Here is a 16,860-nt window from a genome sequence, read left to right on the forward strand (position 1 = left end):
CAAATCCCACTCCTTGCCTTCTTGAGGAGGAGGAAGAGGAGGAGGTGAAAATCAGGCTTCTTCTGGCAGCTTTGTGTGAGATATCCACTTTTCATTCAGCGTAAATCCGCTGTGGATTTGTAAATATTTTAAAGATGAAGCTCAACCTGGCAGCCTGAAGCGAGGGGGCCGAGTTGCTCCCCCTGCCCTCCTCCGTGGCTCCTCTTAGCTCAGTGCATACTGTGTATTCAAACATTTATAGACTTTATAGGGTGGCCGTGCATTTATGTATGTTTTTTTCGGCCCTCGTACGAGCACAACCCAAATGGTTTGCTGGATCAAAACACACTCTGATTTTCCAGAACACAGGTGCTTCTGTTTGAGGATTGAAACAGAATGTTTCATAATGCATGACAGCTGAATATTTGTTAGTTCAAAGGAAACCGTACTTTCAGATTGTGTTTTGTCCTCTACACCGGCCCCGTTTATCTGGGCATTTAACCTCACAAAGCTGTTTTTCCAGTCTATCCAGTTTACTTGTGTACCTCTCATTCTCGTCACTGTTATTTCCTGCCCCCTCCTAGTCAGCGGGGGGGCATACAGCCATGCTTTAAATAACTTAAGTGACATTTGAATTGGCTGTGGATGGTGGTAATTATCCAGTCTTCCTGTTTTTGGCTGGCACTCGCTGAGAGGAAGGCTACAGTGCACGGCCAGTTCAAATCGGTCCACAAGCAGAGAAATATCTGTCAAATGTAAACACATACTCCCATAGTCCGGATAGCTCACATTCAGATAGGAAATCAGTGTTCACCTAGCACATAAAGCAGCTTACTGTGGTAGATCCCCCCCCCCCCAAAAAAAACACAAAGATAGCGAGGTAGTTGGACTATGTGAAGTATTCTTGTGGGCTTCTTTAAGGCCGAGTGACTGTGAATCATTGCACTACAATGTTTGCACACTCTTATCCTCCAAGAAAATCTCCATGACTACACTCCTGTATGGTCATAAAGGTCATGAAATACCTACAAGTTAGAAATCCACTATCCTTTATTTTGCCTGTGAGACTACTTATCTTTGTTCTTATGACTAGAGATCACCTTTATTTTACTGCATAAGGTCACAGCAAAATATGGAGGGTATCTGCTTTCTTTAATTTCATACCAGGCGTTTTTACAAATGTCATGACATATTCTTCTCCATGCTGTACAAGTATGTTCAAAAGTCTGCATAGCAAATGTCAGTTCTTTGATCTGGTCTTTATGTGCTTTTTGGTGTGAAAAGGGTCCTTACGAAGGCATTTTTCATAATGATATACACATTTGTGTTAATGCTTTTTCAAAAGTTTATCATCAAACATAAGATAGTACCAGACTTTGTATGTAAGGTGTCTAACAAGCATACGCGCTACCTATCTGGGTAGCGCGTATGCGAGGCTCCTACATGTTCAAAATGACGCAGTGTCATTTGGCTTTACTAATCCTGGTAATTGAGATAGCATTTTATTAGAGCTGCAATGATATGCTTTTGCCCCGACCCAATTTGATTCCAATTTTTTTTGGGTGCCGATTCGATTTAAATTGCGAGTCCCACAATTCCTCAATATTGCTGATTTTGTGGATTAAAAACAAAATAAATGTATAAAACTTTTTTTTTTTTTTGCTCATCATTTTTCTTGATTTCAATGAGGAAAAAACAACACAGTAGCCAGATCATCATTCTGCTGCTATTACACCCAAGAAGACAAGTAAAAAGATCAATAAAAACAATAAAAATGACAAAAATTTTATAATGGATTATTTTTATTTGTTTGAAAAATAATTCTTTTTTTTTTTTTTTTTAACAAAAAATCAATTTTAAAATTGTGAAGCAAAAAAATTCCGATTTTCGATTTTTCCATTCGATTTTCCCACTCCTACATTTAATAGAGTCCGTATTTCTCTGGATGTGTCAACATTCATTTTTCAATGCATGGAGTTACCATGGTGATGATCCCATAATAAAGTGAGCTAGCTTTTTGATACTAACAAGAGTAGAACCTAAAGTTTTTTCATTTCGCTTTTACATGTTATTGAGTTTTGCATCCAATTAGGAGGCAGTCTCATAGGTATTGTCATCAGTCTTTTTGTCCTGGTGTTGAAAAGACAGATGTTAAAATGGACTATAATTGACTATGGGGTGGAGTGAAACTAAGTGTTTTAGGAGGACGATTGCACAGTGTAGCTGTGCAGTTTGTGTTTTTTACCTGTGCGTCATCCCTATTTATGGTTTTTGATATTTCTACCTGGGCTGGACGGTGGAATAGTGGTTAGCGCAGCAAGAGTGGTTGTTTGTCTCTGTGTGGCCCTGCGATGGACTGTCCAGGCTGCCTTTCGCCCAACGACTGCTGGGATTTGCTCCAGCTTCCCCGCGACCCTTCAGCAGACGAAGCAGTTAGGATAATGGATGGACATTTCAACCTCAGATGCCCAAACTAACTTTTAATCAATCAGCATTTGACCAATATGTAGTCATCGCTCTACCCTGTGCTCTGTTAGCTTTTAGTGGCAGGACGCATCTGTAAGTCTGCATTGAGAAAATGGTTTTCAGCAGGGACAACCATCAGACCCAGAATTAGTTTGTTCCTACATAGGATTTTCTTTTGCTTTTACTTTTTATTCTGAAAGAAAATCAAAAGTATAAAAAAAAATGTAAAATATAAAACTTTTTTAAAAAAGTCACAGAGCCGAGAGCCAGAGAAAAAGCCTGTTTAACAATAGGAAGAGAAGGAGGCTTGTCTTCTGTTTAAAATAAACTTATTCTAACGTTTAGGAGCTGCTGCTGCAATCGCCTGATCGCCTCTGAGCTTAGCCTTATAACAGGGACCGCCAAAACCAGCAGTTCAGCTGGAAGCGAGAAGGAGCGTAAGGCTGAAGCAGGTCAGAGAGGTAAGACAGGCTGTTTAGGCATTTATAAGCTTGAAGGAGAGTCTTAAAATAAATTCTGCATCACACAGGTGGGTATTGAAGGGAGGAAAGAATCAGGGAAATGTGCTCACGTTCAAATGGTATTCTGGACAATCTGCAGGCAGAAAGAGGAAGCCTGACTAACCCCAACATAAAGAGCGTTGCAGTAGCCCCGGTGGGTTGTGATAAAAGCATGAACTATTCTTTAAAACTCCTTCCTTGCCAGAACAGGCTTTTGCATAGCTATAAATCTGAACTAAAAGACACTTTTTGTACCACAGAAGTGACTTAATTGTCAAGTTTAAAATCACGGCCCACATAACCTCAAGTTAGTGATGGTACTTTTCATGTAGGACTCTCAGGAACTGGAAGAGGAGGCAGCATATAAGTGTCACTGGAACCAAACAAAATTCAATTAACTTTTAAGAAATTTGTGAAGAAAGAGTTTAATATTCTTAAGACATTTTAATTAGGATTCACAGGGATTTGTAATATTTTGCTGTTGGGGTGCTCAGATCTGACAGTGAAAAAAGACTCAATAACAAATCCCAAAGGAAACAGATGAAAAGAACAAATAAGTTGCCCAAGAATCAAAACTTGTGGCGCCCCACATGAGAGAGACGATGCAGAGGGCAGAACAGAAATGTGCACAGAAAAAAAAACTAAAAGAAAAGAATGTTTAGAAGTGTTTGTGCTGAAAGTGTGGACAGCCAGGCTGCTGATTCTTTACTGTATCGGTTTTTTCTTTCCTTTTTACTGTTTATTACTTTAAAAAATCTTTGTTTCTTCCATCTCTTATTCACCTCCATTATGTCAAAGTGTCTACCCTTTACTTTATGTACTGTAACTATCGTCTCCGTTGAGTTTTTCGACCTCGAATAAAACAGTTGTAGTTGATTCATTTGTTGATATAAATGAGATTTCGTTGCCAGGCTTTGCAGTATTGGTTGTAAATAGACACTTGCTTTATGCTTTTAAAGTCTGTAACGTGTCTTCTTTCTTGAAGAGTGAGAACTGTGTCCCTGAAGCAAAGCTATCCAGAGGAAGAGATACAATCAACAGACAGCTTTTGGCCTTTAATGGCTGAGCCTCAGTGTAGAAAGTGAGAGTGAGAAATGAAAAAAAAAAAACAGAAAGATTACTGTGACCTAGCACTGTTGGAGAGTTTTGATGCTTGTCATAGAAGCCAGGGCCAAAAACACAGACACACCGAGCTGATTAAATCCCAAATTTACCATCAAACTTTTCTGCTTGCTTTTCCCGAACTTGGCCGCCCATCAAATGTTTGCAGAGAGACTGAGGGACGGGGCGAATTAGAAAAAGACAGGGGAAGAAAACTTTTTAAAAGAGGAGGAAATTGAGGAATTTTTTGGCGGATGAGTGAGTTTTCAGAGCTTCATGTTGGCTTTGTTAATGACTGGTGCATATGTCAGCTGTGCAGCTGTGGACGCACAATCAGCCAGCCAGCTGAGGAGGACGGATGGAAGAGGAAGAGAGAGGAAAAGAGGAAGATGCAGACAGATATAAAGTATTAAGCCTTGGATGCACACGCATACACAAAAAAAAAAGTGGGAAAATAGTCCTTAGTGAAGGAGAGCAGCGAAGCAGAGGAGGTGAGAAAGAGGATTTTGAGCAAAAAATAAACGGAGAGAGAGAGAGAGTGAGAAGTAGAGGGAGAGAAGAATCCAGAGGGAACAAAAAAAGAAAGAGAATTTGCCAAGATAGTTTCCATTCTTCTCATCCTCCCTCAGCTAGCTGAAGTAGAAATGGTGGACTGCAGTCCAAATCATTACACTCGGCTGCCTTCCTGGAAAGTATTTACTGTTGTCAATAAAAGAGCAAAGAGTAGGCAGTGTGTAGAAAAGGAGAAATAGCTGAGATAGGTGGCTCCTCTGTTGGGAGACTGCAAGTTGATTATGGATATTAGATATTAGCATATTTTCGATTCCTTCCCTGGGTTCCTTTCCACATCTATTTCCTTTGACTTTGCCATTTTACCCTCGCCATCCTGTCCACCCTGCCCCTATCCTGGCTTCTCTGCCATCAGCTCAGGGGATTTAAGCCTTTATGAGCCTCTTTTCCCTCCAATAAGAGCTTTAAGGTAGAAAGTGTGTGGAAAGCAGTTTTTTGGGGAAGGATCAAAGATGGACAGAAATAGGAACAGGCCGAGAACAGGAGCAGACGCTCCAGGAAAAAGGTTTTGACCTTGGATTGTTCATCTCTTTCTGCTGCCCAACAAAACAGCCACAGTACCTGTGATAAGGGCCCTTATGTGCTGCAAGGATACAAGTTCATTGTGTCTTGGTTATTGCTAACAAATGCTGTTTGCAGTATGAGGCAAAGAGGTGTAAAGTTGGATAGTTTTACCACTGGCTGCGCTTATTCAAGCATCCTTATTATTTTGAACCACATGTCATCTTGCAGTTTGCATGATTGTTACATTTGCATGTCGGCTAACTAAACCCCTTCTGCGTGCCCCTGCAGGCAGACCCGGGAGCAGGAAACCCCGCCAGACTTCTTCTATTTCTCTGACTTTGAAAGACACAACGCTGAGATTGCAGCTTTTCATCTGGACAAGTAGGTGAAACCCACTGTTCCTCGTCCTCACATTTAAGAGGCTTTTGGTGTATTTGGAGAATAAGATTCTGTCATCTCTTCTTGTTTGTATGACTTAAAATCCAGATTTTACATATTAAAGATAATCCTGGTCTGCATAAAACCTAATGCATGGATGTGATTTTTGATACTTTGTGGGAAGCATTATCAGGTCCCCACAGGTTCTCAAATATGCACCAGTCCGATGGTAGGCCTGAGCTTGCTACAAATATACAGTCATTCACTAACTAAACTGAGGAGCAAAGGCTTCAGAATCCTTTATAGGACACCCTGTTAGACTCCAAAGCCATAGTATCTGTTGCCAATGTCAGCATTGCAGGGGTACACTACAATGCTGACATTGGCACTGATATTTTCCAAAAAAAAAAAAAAAAAAAAAAAAAGAATTATCTTTATATTATGGCAAAAAAAAAGAAAAATGTGTGATTACACAACATGATCCTTGTGTTTAGTACTACTATATCTGCATTCCTGTTAAACAACTGATTTGATACTTGTGTAGAGTTTATGGTTGTTATTTTTGAGAGGTAATCCCATATGTTTATAGTTTTGAACATTGGGAAACATCACTTTTCTCATATGTGCATTTCTGCAGCAGCTTGTGTCTGAAATGCTCTCATCTAGCATTTGTAGCTTTAAGGCAGAATTGATCAAACTGGGGGACGTGGGATTTGGAAAAATGTAGCAGAAGAACTGATGTTTTGACAACTTGGACTCTTGGGAATGTTTATTTCTCCAAACGAAGGGGTAGGAAAACTTTGAGAACCACTGCTTTGAGGCTTTGTTTTGAACAGTCACTGTAATTCCTTTTAATGGTCAGCATTGGTGAAATGTGAGGCAGCTGCTCATCCTTTGTTTGAGGTTTGCCAAACTGGCAACTCACCATCACAGAGATGGTAACAGAAGAAACGTCTGAACAGCCAGCGGCGTTTGAGGCTGTTCTACAGCAGTCTTGTTTCAGAAGACTCCCTTTTCCCATTTTGCCACGTTTATACTGGAAATTCCCAGCCAGCCAGTTTGATTTGGTGGCTGTTTCTGCTGGAAATGCCGTCGCTTGGGTGGAAATATGAGAAGAGTTCTGAAAGAGCGGCTTTAATGCACACATGATAAAGAAATTGCACTCTGGAAATTATTGTTTTTAATAATCAGAAATTCAGAGGAGCAGATTCTCCTTTCTTATGCTACGAGTTCTGCATATCCATTCATCCTAAATAGCAGGAATTAAGTGGAAAACAGCGTACAGCTTGACGGAAAGGACAAACTTTTACTTGAATGCAAACATGGCCTCTTTAGAACTAGGAAGAGATGCTAAAGATATTTAATTCCAACTAAGAAAAACAGAAATATCTCTAAAAACATCCTAATAATCTAAACAGAAATGTAGCTTCTTGCTCTTTGGGGTCAAAATTCACCCCTTTCACTTTAAACAAAAAAGCTGGTGTTCTTGCCTCTACAGTGAAGACCGAAATGCTTTTTCTGCCTCCTTCAGGGCCAACGTCCTGCAGCTTTTTGTTCCTCCCTGATTGCTAATTTGCCCGTCCCTGCGTTGGCTCATTAACCACCTAGGAGGAGCACAGATTGTAAAGAGAACATCAAAGCAGGTTACCACTGTCTTGCTGGAAAGCTTTAAGACGTGTTTGTCTTCATACTGTCCGTATCTCCCGTGAAGTATTGCTGATTCATGCACACACACTTTAATAACCGCCTATGTAGCATTTTAGAGGAAAAAATATGAACGTGTTTATATTCACTAGGTTTTTTTTTGTTGTTGTTGTTGTTGTTGTTGTTGTTTTTCTTTTGAGGTTAAAATGCGTAAAAAAAAATTCTCCCCAATTGGCATTCACATTAGTCATAGTCCCTCCAGGACGCCTGTGTCTGCAGCCATACTCATTTCCTTTCTATGTGTTCTGTTCTTATTAGTAGATTTTCTTCACCCCTCTGCCAGTTCTCAGCCACAGAATCTCATCTTTTTTTCATTGAGGGGTGTGAAGGGTGTTAGCGCGGCCCGTGTAGTAAAGGCTGCAAGCTCCAGGAGGCCATGAGTCACACAGAACGAATTCTGCCCTCCTGCAGCTAGCATCTGACTGAGCCCCCCTTTGCTTAGCTAACCACCACGCTCTCTGACTTTGCTGCCTTTACAAGGCTAACACTTTATGGCCCGCCTGCCTGCCAGCCCGCTGGAGAGACTTTAATGAAAAGAGAAAACCCTCAGAAGGCTCTGTGATCGACGAGAGCGGGCAGGGAGTTTTGGAGTCAGTGTTGCTATTAAAGTCAAGCTGATGTCACTGTGGCTGAGTGTTATTATGAGCAGAGGGGTTGTGTTGTGGATGCGGGTGTTTCTCTGTACTGACACAAGATGATACGGGAGGTCACACACACTCACACAATGGAGGGTTTTGATGCTGTTGAATCCCCTTTTTCCTTCAGGCACAATGACACATTTCATCAGCAGTTGCATTTGCAGTGACGTTCCTCACCAGTCTGCTACACATCTGGTCCTCTTCTGCACACATGCACGCATACTTCAGCGTGTGTGTGGGTTAAGAGGAAGAGGAGGAAACCAAAGGCATGAAAAGGCCCTGTGCCCATACTATTTATAAGCCAGGCAGCGTTTGCCAAAAGCAGCGTTTTATTTCTCTTTTTTATTTAAAAAAAAAAAAAAAAAAAAATTCCCTTATTTTGTCTGTTCTAAATTAGAGCTTGTCCAGAGAGCTGCTGCTGCTGCTGCTGCTGCTGCTGGTGCAGAGGCCGAGGCTGCACTGCCTCCCAGGGGACCCACAGACACAGACAGCCTCTTTTAAATGTTCATGCAGACACAAAAAGGCACCATCTCCTCCTATGTAGGCTACACAGCTTTAAGCATCATTAATTATATGATTGGATTTAACTAGGAGGTGCATTTGCTGCATTAGGCAGCGCATGATATGACAAACAGGGGTTGATATGACCTCAGAATATTAAGTCATATACCTCTTGTACATTTTTAAATGAAAATAGATAAATATATCTCTGATGGTCAATGCACAGCTCTGAATCCTATTCTCTGTGGGACAAAGGGGGCAAAGATGGAAGAAAAACTGTTGTGACAGAGGAAACTAAACCCAACTCCAGCTGTTCTCTTTAGCCCAGTAGCAGGTCCAGCAGGCCAGACTGTGCTGCACGCTGCTCCATCCTCCACCCCATCTGTGTGTTTGACAGTAAAGAGGAACTTACCTGCTTCAGTCCGCATGCCAACAAAATCACAGTCTGTCTTCCTGCGTCTCGCTCTGCCTGCAGGACTTGGCCATTAGGTGTTGTCAGGCGTATCAATTTTTAAAGAGCCGTGCTGATGTTGTAGTTGGGTGGTATTGAGGGCAGAGACTGCACATGAATAAAACAGGCAAGGCACCACAGCTATCTCTCACAGAGACATACAGCTATATTTAATCTTTCTCTCCTCCTTTCATGCATACATATCAATACTGGTGCTACTTTCCTGGCAAACTGGGCAGAAAACAAAACTTTAAGCAGCCTCACAAAACTGAATCTAAAAGATGAAAGTTTCTACAATGTACCTGAAGCCTTATCTCCAAATATACTTTTTTTTTTTTTTTTTTTAAAGGAAGAAAAATAAAAGCAGCACAGAAGTGAGAAAAAAAATGTGTTTGATGCAGAATCACAGGCACACAAAACTACAAGGGAGGTTTACCACCATGTGGTGGAGATGTCAGACGCTTGCTAATGCCACAGTGCCCCCTTCTGGCTATGATGTTAAATTACATGTTGCTTCAGAAGGGCTGCAGTGTCTCATTTAGGTTGGAGGGTTCTCCAGTCTGATGTGAAAGATATCCTCCCATTCCAGGTGCAGCCAGTTATTTGTCTCTTATGCAGCTTTTAAGGTGGACATGTGTCTTCAATAGATGCACATATGTGTGAATCTGAGAAGAATTCTTCTGCATGAAACTGTTGTTGACACAAGCTTCAGTAAGTGGACATTGTTTCCATCCAGAAGGGTTAACTACAATAGCAATTTGCCGTTGTTCTCAGAGCGCATTCTGCTCATACACTTTAAGTCTTTCCTTTAAAATGTGAGCTTTGTCATCTGAACCTTACACCTTTGTCTTTACTCAACAGGATCCTGGACTTCCGTCGTGTCCCTCCTGTCGCCGGCAGGCTGGTCAACATGACTAAGGAGATCCGAGATGTCACGCGGGACAAAAAGCTCTGGAGAACCTTCTTCATTTCACCAGGTACACGGATGCTGCAATCAGAATACTTTACTGTAAAACACAAATAAAATGAGACGCAAGGGAAGAGATTTGCTTCATGAAAATATACATCAGTTGTTCTCTTTATTTTTTCATTTCTAGTACAAAATCACAAACAGGGAGTTGGATTCTTATGCCAATCTTAGAGAGAAAAACTCTGCATAACTCAACAAAGTGAAAGCCAAGCAAAAATTTACACTTTCCTTTCTCATGGCGTATAGCTGAGCTTGTGGCCTGAATTACTTGGGTATTCATTTGCATGAGATTAGTACTATCAGGGGACTTTACCTCGTGCCAAAGCGCTACAATTAATTTGCAAAGCGACTTTACATATTATAGGAAATTCTCCCAGGATTAAAATCATGAGCAATCTCAGCAATTAATACAGGTCAGTGAATGTCCCCAGGTAATTTTAATCATGTGCAACGGGAGCTTTGACTTTATGTAGAGTGAATGACAAAAGGGTAAAGAAAAAGAAGGTGCAGCCACAAGGTGGCAACGTAGCTGAAGGGAAAGTTATTCTGTTGTCAACCACTGTGTAAAGAAGCTGTGTTCTTCTGATTGTCAGCCAACAATGTGTGTTTCTATGGAGAGTGTTCATACTACTGTTCCACCGAGCACGCTCTGTGTGGCAAACCGGACCAGATAGAGGGATCGCTGGCTGCCTTTCTCCCAGATCTGGCACTTGCCAAACGCAAGACCTGGAGGAACCCTTGGAGACGGTCCTACCACAAACGCAAAAAGGCAGAGTAAGAGATAGATCTGCATTCACTGCAGCTCACTAAAAACGTTTATATTACCATTGCAATGTTCTGACTTGGATTCATATATTCTCAAAACAATGATAAACCCTGCAGGTGGGAGGTGGACCCAGACTACTGTGAGGAGGTAAAGCAGACGCCACCATATGACAGCGGCACGCGACTACTGGACGTCATGGACATGACCATCTTTGACTTCCTCATGGGTAAGTTCAGCACCCGTAAAGCGGTGGATTGCTTGATAGATCGCTTGAGTTTTATCACCGGATGGACAGCACTGCAGTGCATACACCGGACAGGCAGACTCACCGGCCGCCTCACGTTTCTTCACAGGAAACATGGACCGCCACCATTACGAGACTTTTGAAAAATTTGGAAATGAGACCTTCATCATCCACCTGGACAATGGTCGAGGGTGAGTAGAGCGATACACACTCTAGTTGTCATTTCTAACTGTACTAATTGATCAAAGTTGTACCAAAAAAAACAAGGGAATATATAGAATGTATAACATACAAAGACTAACTCAACTCAACTCAACTTTATTTGTATAGCACCACTTCACAACAATGTTGTCACAGGGCACTTTACGTACACGAATCAACATACACATCATTTCAAGCCAATTCATACATGTCCTATAATATAAACCAACTGAATGCATTGAGTCATGACTTTAATCCAATCCCCCATCCTGAGCATGCATGCGGCGACAGTGGGAAGGAAAAACTCACCTTTAACAGGAAGAAAACCTCTGGCAGAACCCGGCTCAGGGAGGGCAGCCATCTGCCTCGACTGGTTGGGGTGGAGAGGACAGGAAAGACAGAACAACATGTACAATAAAATATACTACCAGTCAAAGGTTTAGACACACTTTCCCAGGGTTAAATGGGAAATTGTGTCTGATCCAAACCTTCCGGCCTCCACAATAAAGCAACTATGTCTCTGTGACCTTGCTTTACAGAAGACACATGTTTGCATTGTGTTTCTTAAAACAGTCTGACTCCACAGCAGCCATAAACAGAAGACTCTACAGTAATGTTCTGTCATCATCATTGTACACTCCTTCAGGTCTGTGTCGACTTGTTTTTCTGCAATTTGATAACAAACGTGTAGCATAGATTGGTGTGCATTATGCTCTCTACGAAGAGAATTTCACTTTTTAACATATTTAACAATATAGCTGCTGTCATACAATATTAGATCTGTAATGTTTAACGATTCATCCTGAAGAGACGTGCAGTATCAGTCTTTTAACATGTTGGAGGACTTTTAGTGCACTCTGTTGCTCCAGTGTATTCTGTAGCTGTCTTTAAAGGGGTCCTATTGTGGTATTTCGAGTTTTCTGAGCTTTCTACAGTGTTGCTGTGTTGAATCCTCATCAGACATGTGAACGACACTGTTTTTTATCACCTAAACGCATGTTTGAGTTTGCGTTCCAGCACTCTCTCCGTTCGGTTTCCATGGCGATGAAAAACGCATCGTTTTAGAGTTTTTTCTACTTCGAAATCCTTGTGACGTCCCATGGGGATAAGGTTCGGTGATTGGTTACCTTCTACTGGTTAACAAGGGCTTTTTTTTTTTATTGAGTTCATATGAGCCTAATCCTTCTGTTTATGAGATGTTACAATGACGGCGAAAGCAGTTGCGGTGCACGCTCCTGATGTAGTGCAGTGGCGGGAGGCGGGGCTTAATGCGGAAGAGTCTCAATCCACTCGTTTTGCCCACAGGCTGATCTGACAGCCTACAGAGAGGGTCGGAATGAAGTAAATAAAGCGATTTGTGACAATAACTCAATCAATCCCAGCCCTTAATAAAAATAAATTAGCCTGAAATGCGCATAATAGTTCCACTTTAATGTCTTACTGCAACATTTTGATTGGGTAGAGATCTGCACTTTGGGTTATTGCAGCACCTTGATTCTTTTCTTCTTCAGGTGTTCTGTTGTAGACTTCTGCTTTGGATCAGTGTCTTCTAGCATAAGTCAGTTTCAGCCTGCATTTCACTGACAGACCATTGACTTCACATTTAACACCAGAACTATTTTATATACTTTTATATACAGTTTGTGGTTGACTTAATGTCTAAAAGGTGTTCAGGTCCTTTGGCTGCAGAACAGGCACAAATAAGCAGTCCTCCACCACTGTGCTTGACAGTTGGTATGAGGTGTTGGAGCTGATTTTTGCAGATTTTCTCCATTAATTTGGTTTACCTAAAACATAGTGTTGATTATTATATTTAAACATCTCCACTTTAGTCTCACAGTCCCAAATAACATTGTTCCAGAAGTTGTGTGCATGCTGTTGCAGATTTACAAACCTAATATGTTCTGCAATGTCCCTTTTTTCAAAGAAAAAATCTTTTTCCTTGCAAACCTTGCAAACAAGCCATACCATTTAAGCCTTTGTCTAATCGTACTGTCATAAACTTGGACATTAAACATGCTAACTGAGACTTGTAGAGTCTGCGGTGTATCTGTTGGGTTTTTTTGCAGTTTCTCTGAGCATTGCACAGTCTAATCTTGGGTTGAATTGCTGGGACACTACTGAGAAAATCAGCAGCTGTCTTGAATGTTTTGAGCAGAGTGTATACGAGCGATGAAGCATATTAATGTTCAGTTAATCACTTGTATTTGATAGGAAACACTTGGCTGCTACTAACACCTAATTTAAATGAAAGCTTTATTTAAAACAAAACTTTTTTGCTATGTCTTTTTTTTAAGTTATTTTTTATTAACTGAATAATGAAACATTGCAATGAGTCATGTGTTGTTGTTTTCATTTATGCTTGTATTTAATTCATTTTAACACCGATCCGATCATTTCCTAACAATGTGAAAGCTTAAAAAAAAGTTGACTTTTTTTTTTTTTACAACTGCATATTTTATATCACATTTCACTCGATAAATATGTAACGTGCACCTGTCACATATCTGCAGGAAGGAAAACTGAACCATCATGCTTTTCTTTTTTCTCCCTAGCTTTGGAAAGCATTCCCATGATGAGATGTCCATTTTGGTTCCACTGACCCAGTGCTGCAGGTAAGGCCTCCTTTCTGGTAGTTGTATGTAGTTTAAAAAAAAAACCTCATGATTTCTGTGGAGAAACTTCCAAAGGCAGCAGCTTTCTCCCAGGTTTGCACATGATTAGCAGCTTTTTCTTTCTTTTTTTTTCCAGGGTAAGGAAATCTACCCACCTGCGTCTGCAGCTGCTGGCAAAGGAAGAGTTCAAGCTTTCCACACTCATGGCAGAGTCCCTAGTGAGGGACAGGCTCGCCCCCATCCTCATCCAACCCCATCTGGATGCCATGGACCGACGACTGCGTCTGGTTAGTGCTTCATACTCGTACACAGCCTGTCTTGTACTTTGACTTTTATGTGTATTTATCTGAAATGAATAAAGTCAAGCTGTTGTTGCTTCGAATCTGAAAATGCAGAACTGGAAAGACGAGTCATCGCTATTAATTTTGGAAAAAATCAGGTAACTGTTGGCATGATTTCACCCTTGATTGTCTGAGTCAGCTGAGCAAATTCACCCGCTTCATCCTGCTTTAAACACAGACTGTAATGTGCTGTTTATGATGTCACTTGATCTGTTAGGGAAAAAAAAGATGTGAGAGACCAAACTGTGATGATTAGCCGAAATTTAGAATCCTATCAGACCCCTTCATCAACACACCATCCACTTCAGGGAGGACAGTGAGATCTTTTTTCCGCAATGCCAAAAACATTTTGCCCTTCACAGCTTCAGACAATCAGAAAATCTGAAGATTGTTCAGAAATTATTTTTCTACTTTGGTTTTATTTCCAATTCTTTAGGTTTCACTGTAAATCATGACATATCTCTGTTCAATAATGAGACGAAATGAGACGCTTGATGACATGAGTTTGACTTCTATTTGTTTTTAATTTAACATGTAATGTAAACACTTCCTACCTCCCAATTCAAGGAAAAGTATGCAGATCCTGGATCTATGTTCTATCTTTCCATCAAATCCAGACAGTACTGAAAACACATGAAACCCTTCTCCACTCAGCTCCCACCTTAGTGGAGAAGACTTACTTTAAAGAAGCATTTGAACATTTTTGGAAATGCTTACTTTCTTGCTTTGGCTTTGCTTAAAAGATGAATTCTACTCTTACATGAGATGAGATGCTGCCAGCTGATGTCTGTCCAAGATTGGATTCCAGACTCCGTCCACTACATTCCTGTCTGTTTCCACACAAAGTGAAGCTGCCTGCTTGTTGAAACCTCAGTTTTAAGTCGAGACATGAGATCTTTATTCTCATAAGGCTTCTCTTAAAAAATGAAAAAAATATTTAGTATTTGAAATAATTGTTTTGACCTCAGATTGAGACGTTGGAGAATAAAACAGTGTGTTTCTGTGTTCTGCTGCAGGTGCTAAACGCTGTCTCTGAATGCATTGAAAAGGAGGGTTACAGCTACGTTGTGGAGGACGACCTCCAGGGGGACCAAGGGACAGATCACGCCCACATTGGCCCGAGACGAAGGTAGCTGCCAGGGGGCGCTGCAGGGGGTGGGGGGGTGGATCGGACTGCCTCCCTGGTGATCCAAAACTGAACTGATTCAGTCTTTTCCTTAAACCGAACTTTCATCCTGAAACACAGACGAGCTCTGTCTGTGTTGAATTTCTCTGTACATCACAGAAGCCCTCCTGCCAGAGCTGAAACTGGCTAGGATTAGACTTCGATGAACCGTGCAATGTCTTTGGCTGCGCTGATGTTTCAGCTGGACAGGTCTGAGGCTGGACACGACCGAACCACCCCATATCACCTCACTCCTTAAAACGTACAACCCTGACTGTAGTGTAGGATAGAATCATCAAAGATGACCCAAACGCCTGTCAACCCGCCGCAACAACTGTTCAAGTCTTGCAACACACAGCTTCTCTCTGTCTGCTTAAGGACCCTCTTTGTTTGAATTCAGTGAATTCTGAGGGCCGAATTGCCCCACTCTGACCCAGCTCTATGTGTTTCTACCTATTGTGAACAATATGTTTTGACAGAAGCAAGAGAGGAGGTGGAGTTGGACAAAATTATGTTTTATTGGGTTCTTTTTTTTTTCTTTTTTTTTTTTTTTTTTGCTAAATGTTTTGTTGCACTTTTTTGCATCTTGTTTTGATTCGTTGTTTATTTTTATTTTTAATATTATTATTATTATTTCTGCTGAGCTATCTCAGCATCTTATCATTGGGATTCCAGATAGAGATATTTGATTGGAGTGCAGGTTTACTCCTGGATACTTTTATTTCCCCCAAACTTTTATGTGTCCTTAAAAGAGTATTTATTAAAATTTCATATTTATTGTTTGAAACAAGTGCTGAGACCTAATAATACCACTCATCCGTTAAAGTAAATTAAGTTACAATGGTGCACTTCCTCATTTGTCCACAAGAGGGCAAACTGAACATGTGCAAAAGTGTTCACCCATTGCAATTGTCCAACCTGTTTGAAAATGGTTTATTACCACCATAAATCTTCACTTGTGTTTACTACATGCAGTCATTTCCCACCTGGTGGTTTTATTTCTCACAGTGCAACAGATATGAGGTCAGATTTATGCTACCAAAAGCCAAATGTGACACTAATACTTTTCTATTATTGTTTCTTTGTAATGTATTTGATGTCCAGATGTTGCTGTTGTGCAGAGATTATTTTTCAGGATGTATATTTCGTTTATCGACCGACAGATGATAGCGTAACTGTTGGTTTCAACGATTCAGTCTCTGGCTGAAAGTTAATATATTCAATAGGAAAATCTAGTGCCTGTGCAATGATAGAAATACTTGAATGTCTGGTTTCATAGTGGAAAGGGTACAAGCTATAGACAAGATGCAGAGGTCTTCATTTGTGTATGTGCTAATGCCATCTGTTTCATAATGGTTTTATTATTCAGATTTAGGTTTCCATAGTCCTGTCTGTGTCAGGGCAGTGCAGCGTGCATGGATATGTATGTGGATCCATGGGAAACCTTAGCTGGTGTTGTTGAGGTAAAAATGCTTCTTTTTTTGTTTTTATTTGACTTTTTGTTTCTGTGGATTTCATTTTTTACATTTCTTTGCATCATGGTAAAAGTGCAATAAAACAAGATAAGCATAACTGACTGGTGTGTTTGTGCTTCTCATTAAAGCAGACAGGAAACTGGATGTGAAGGACGTAAATGCTTCAGTAGGGCTTGACGGAAGGGCTACGTTGCTCTTTGTAACATTATGATTTTTGGCATTATTTTAAAAAGTACAGAACTTTTGCTTTATTAATACAGGTAGATCATATCACATCGGATTTTTGTTAGA

General features: G+C 40.7%; 1 protein-coding gene across 1 annotated transcript in view; it reads left to right on the plus strand.

Moving 5' to 3' along the window:
- fam20cb (FAM20C golgi associated secretory pathway kinase b) overlaps positions 1-15,062 on the plus strand; it is a gene marked incomplete at its 3' end in the record, with an annotated part of 53,000 nt that extends 37,938 nt beyond the window's left edge. The window contains exons 4-11 of the mRNA XM_079260395.1: positions 5,409-5,501; positions 9,654-9,769; positions 10,356-10,536; positions 10,645-10,754; positions 10,882-10,963; positions 13,529-13,588; positions 13,725-13,875; positions 14,946-15,062. Of these exons, the coding sequence (XP_079116521.1) occupies positions 5,409-5,501; positions 9,654-9,769; positions 10,356-10,536; positions 10,645-10,754; positions 10,882-10,963; positions 13,529-13,588; positions 13,725-13,875; positions 14,946-15,062 (910 nt within the window). The remainder of the gene's footprint in view (positions 1-5,408; positions 5,502-9,653; positions 9,770-10,355; positions 10,537-10,644; positions 10,755-10,881; positions 10,964-13,528; positions 13,589-13,724; positions 13,876-14,945) is intronic.
- Positions 15,063-16,860: the final 1,798 nt, after the last annotated feature.

Source organism: Telmatherina bonti, assembly GCF_933228915.1.
Source record: "Telmatherina bonti genome assembly, chromosome: 21".
NCBI classification, from domain to species: domain Eukaryota; kingdom Metazoa; phylum Chordata; class Actinopteri; order Atheriniformes; family Telmatherinidae; genus Telmatherina; species Telmatherina bonti.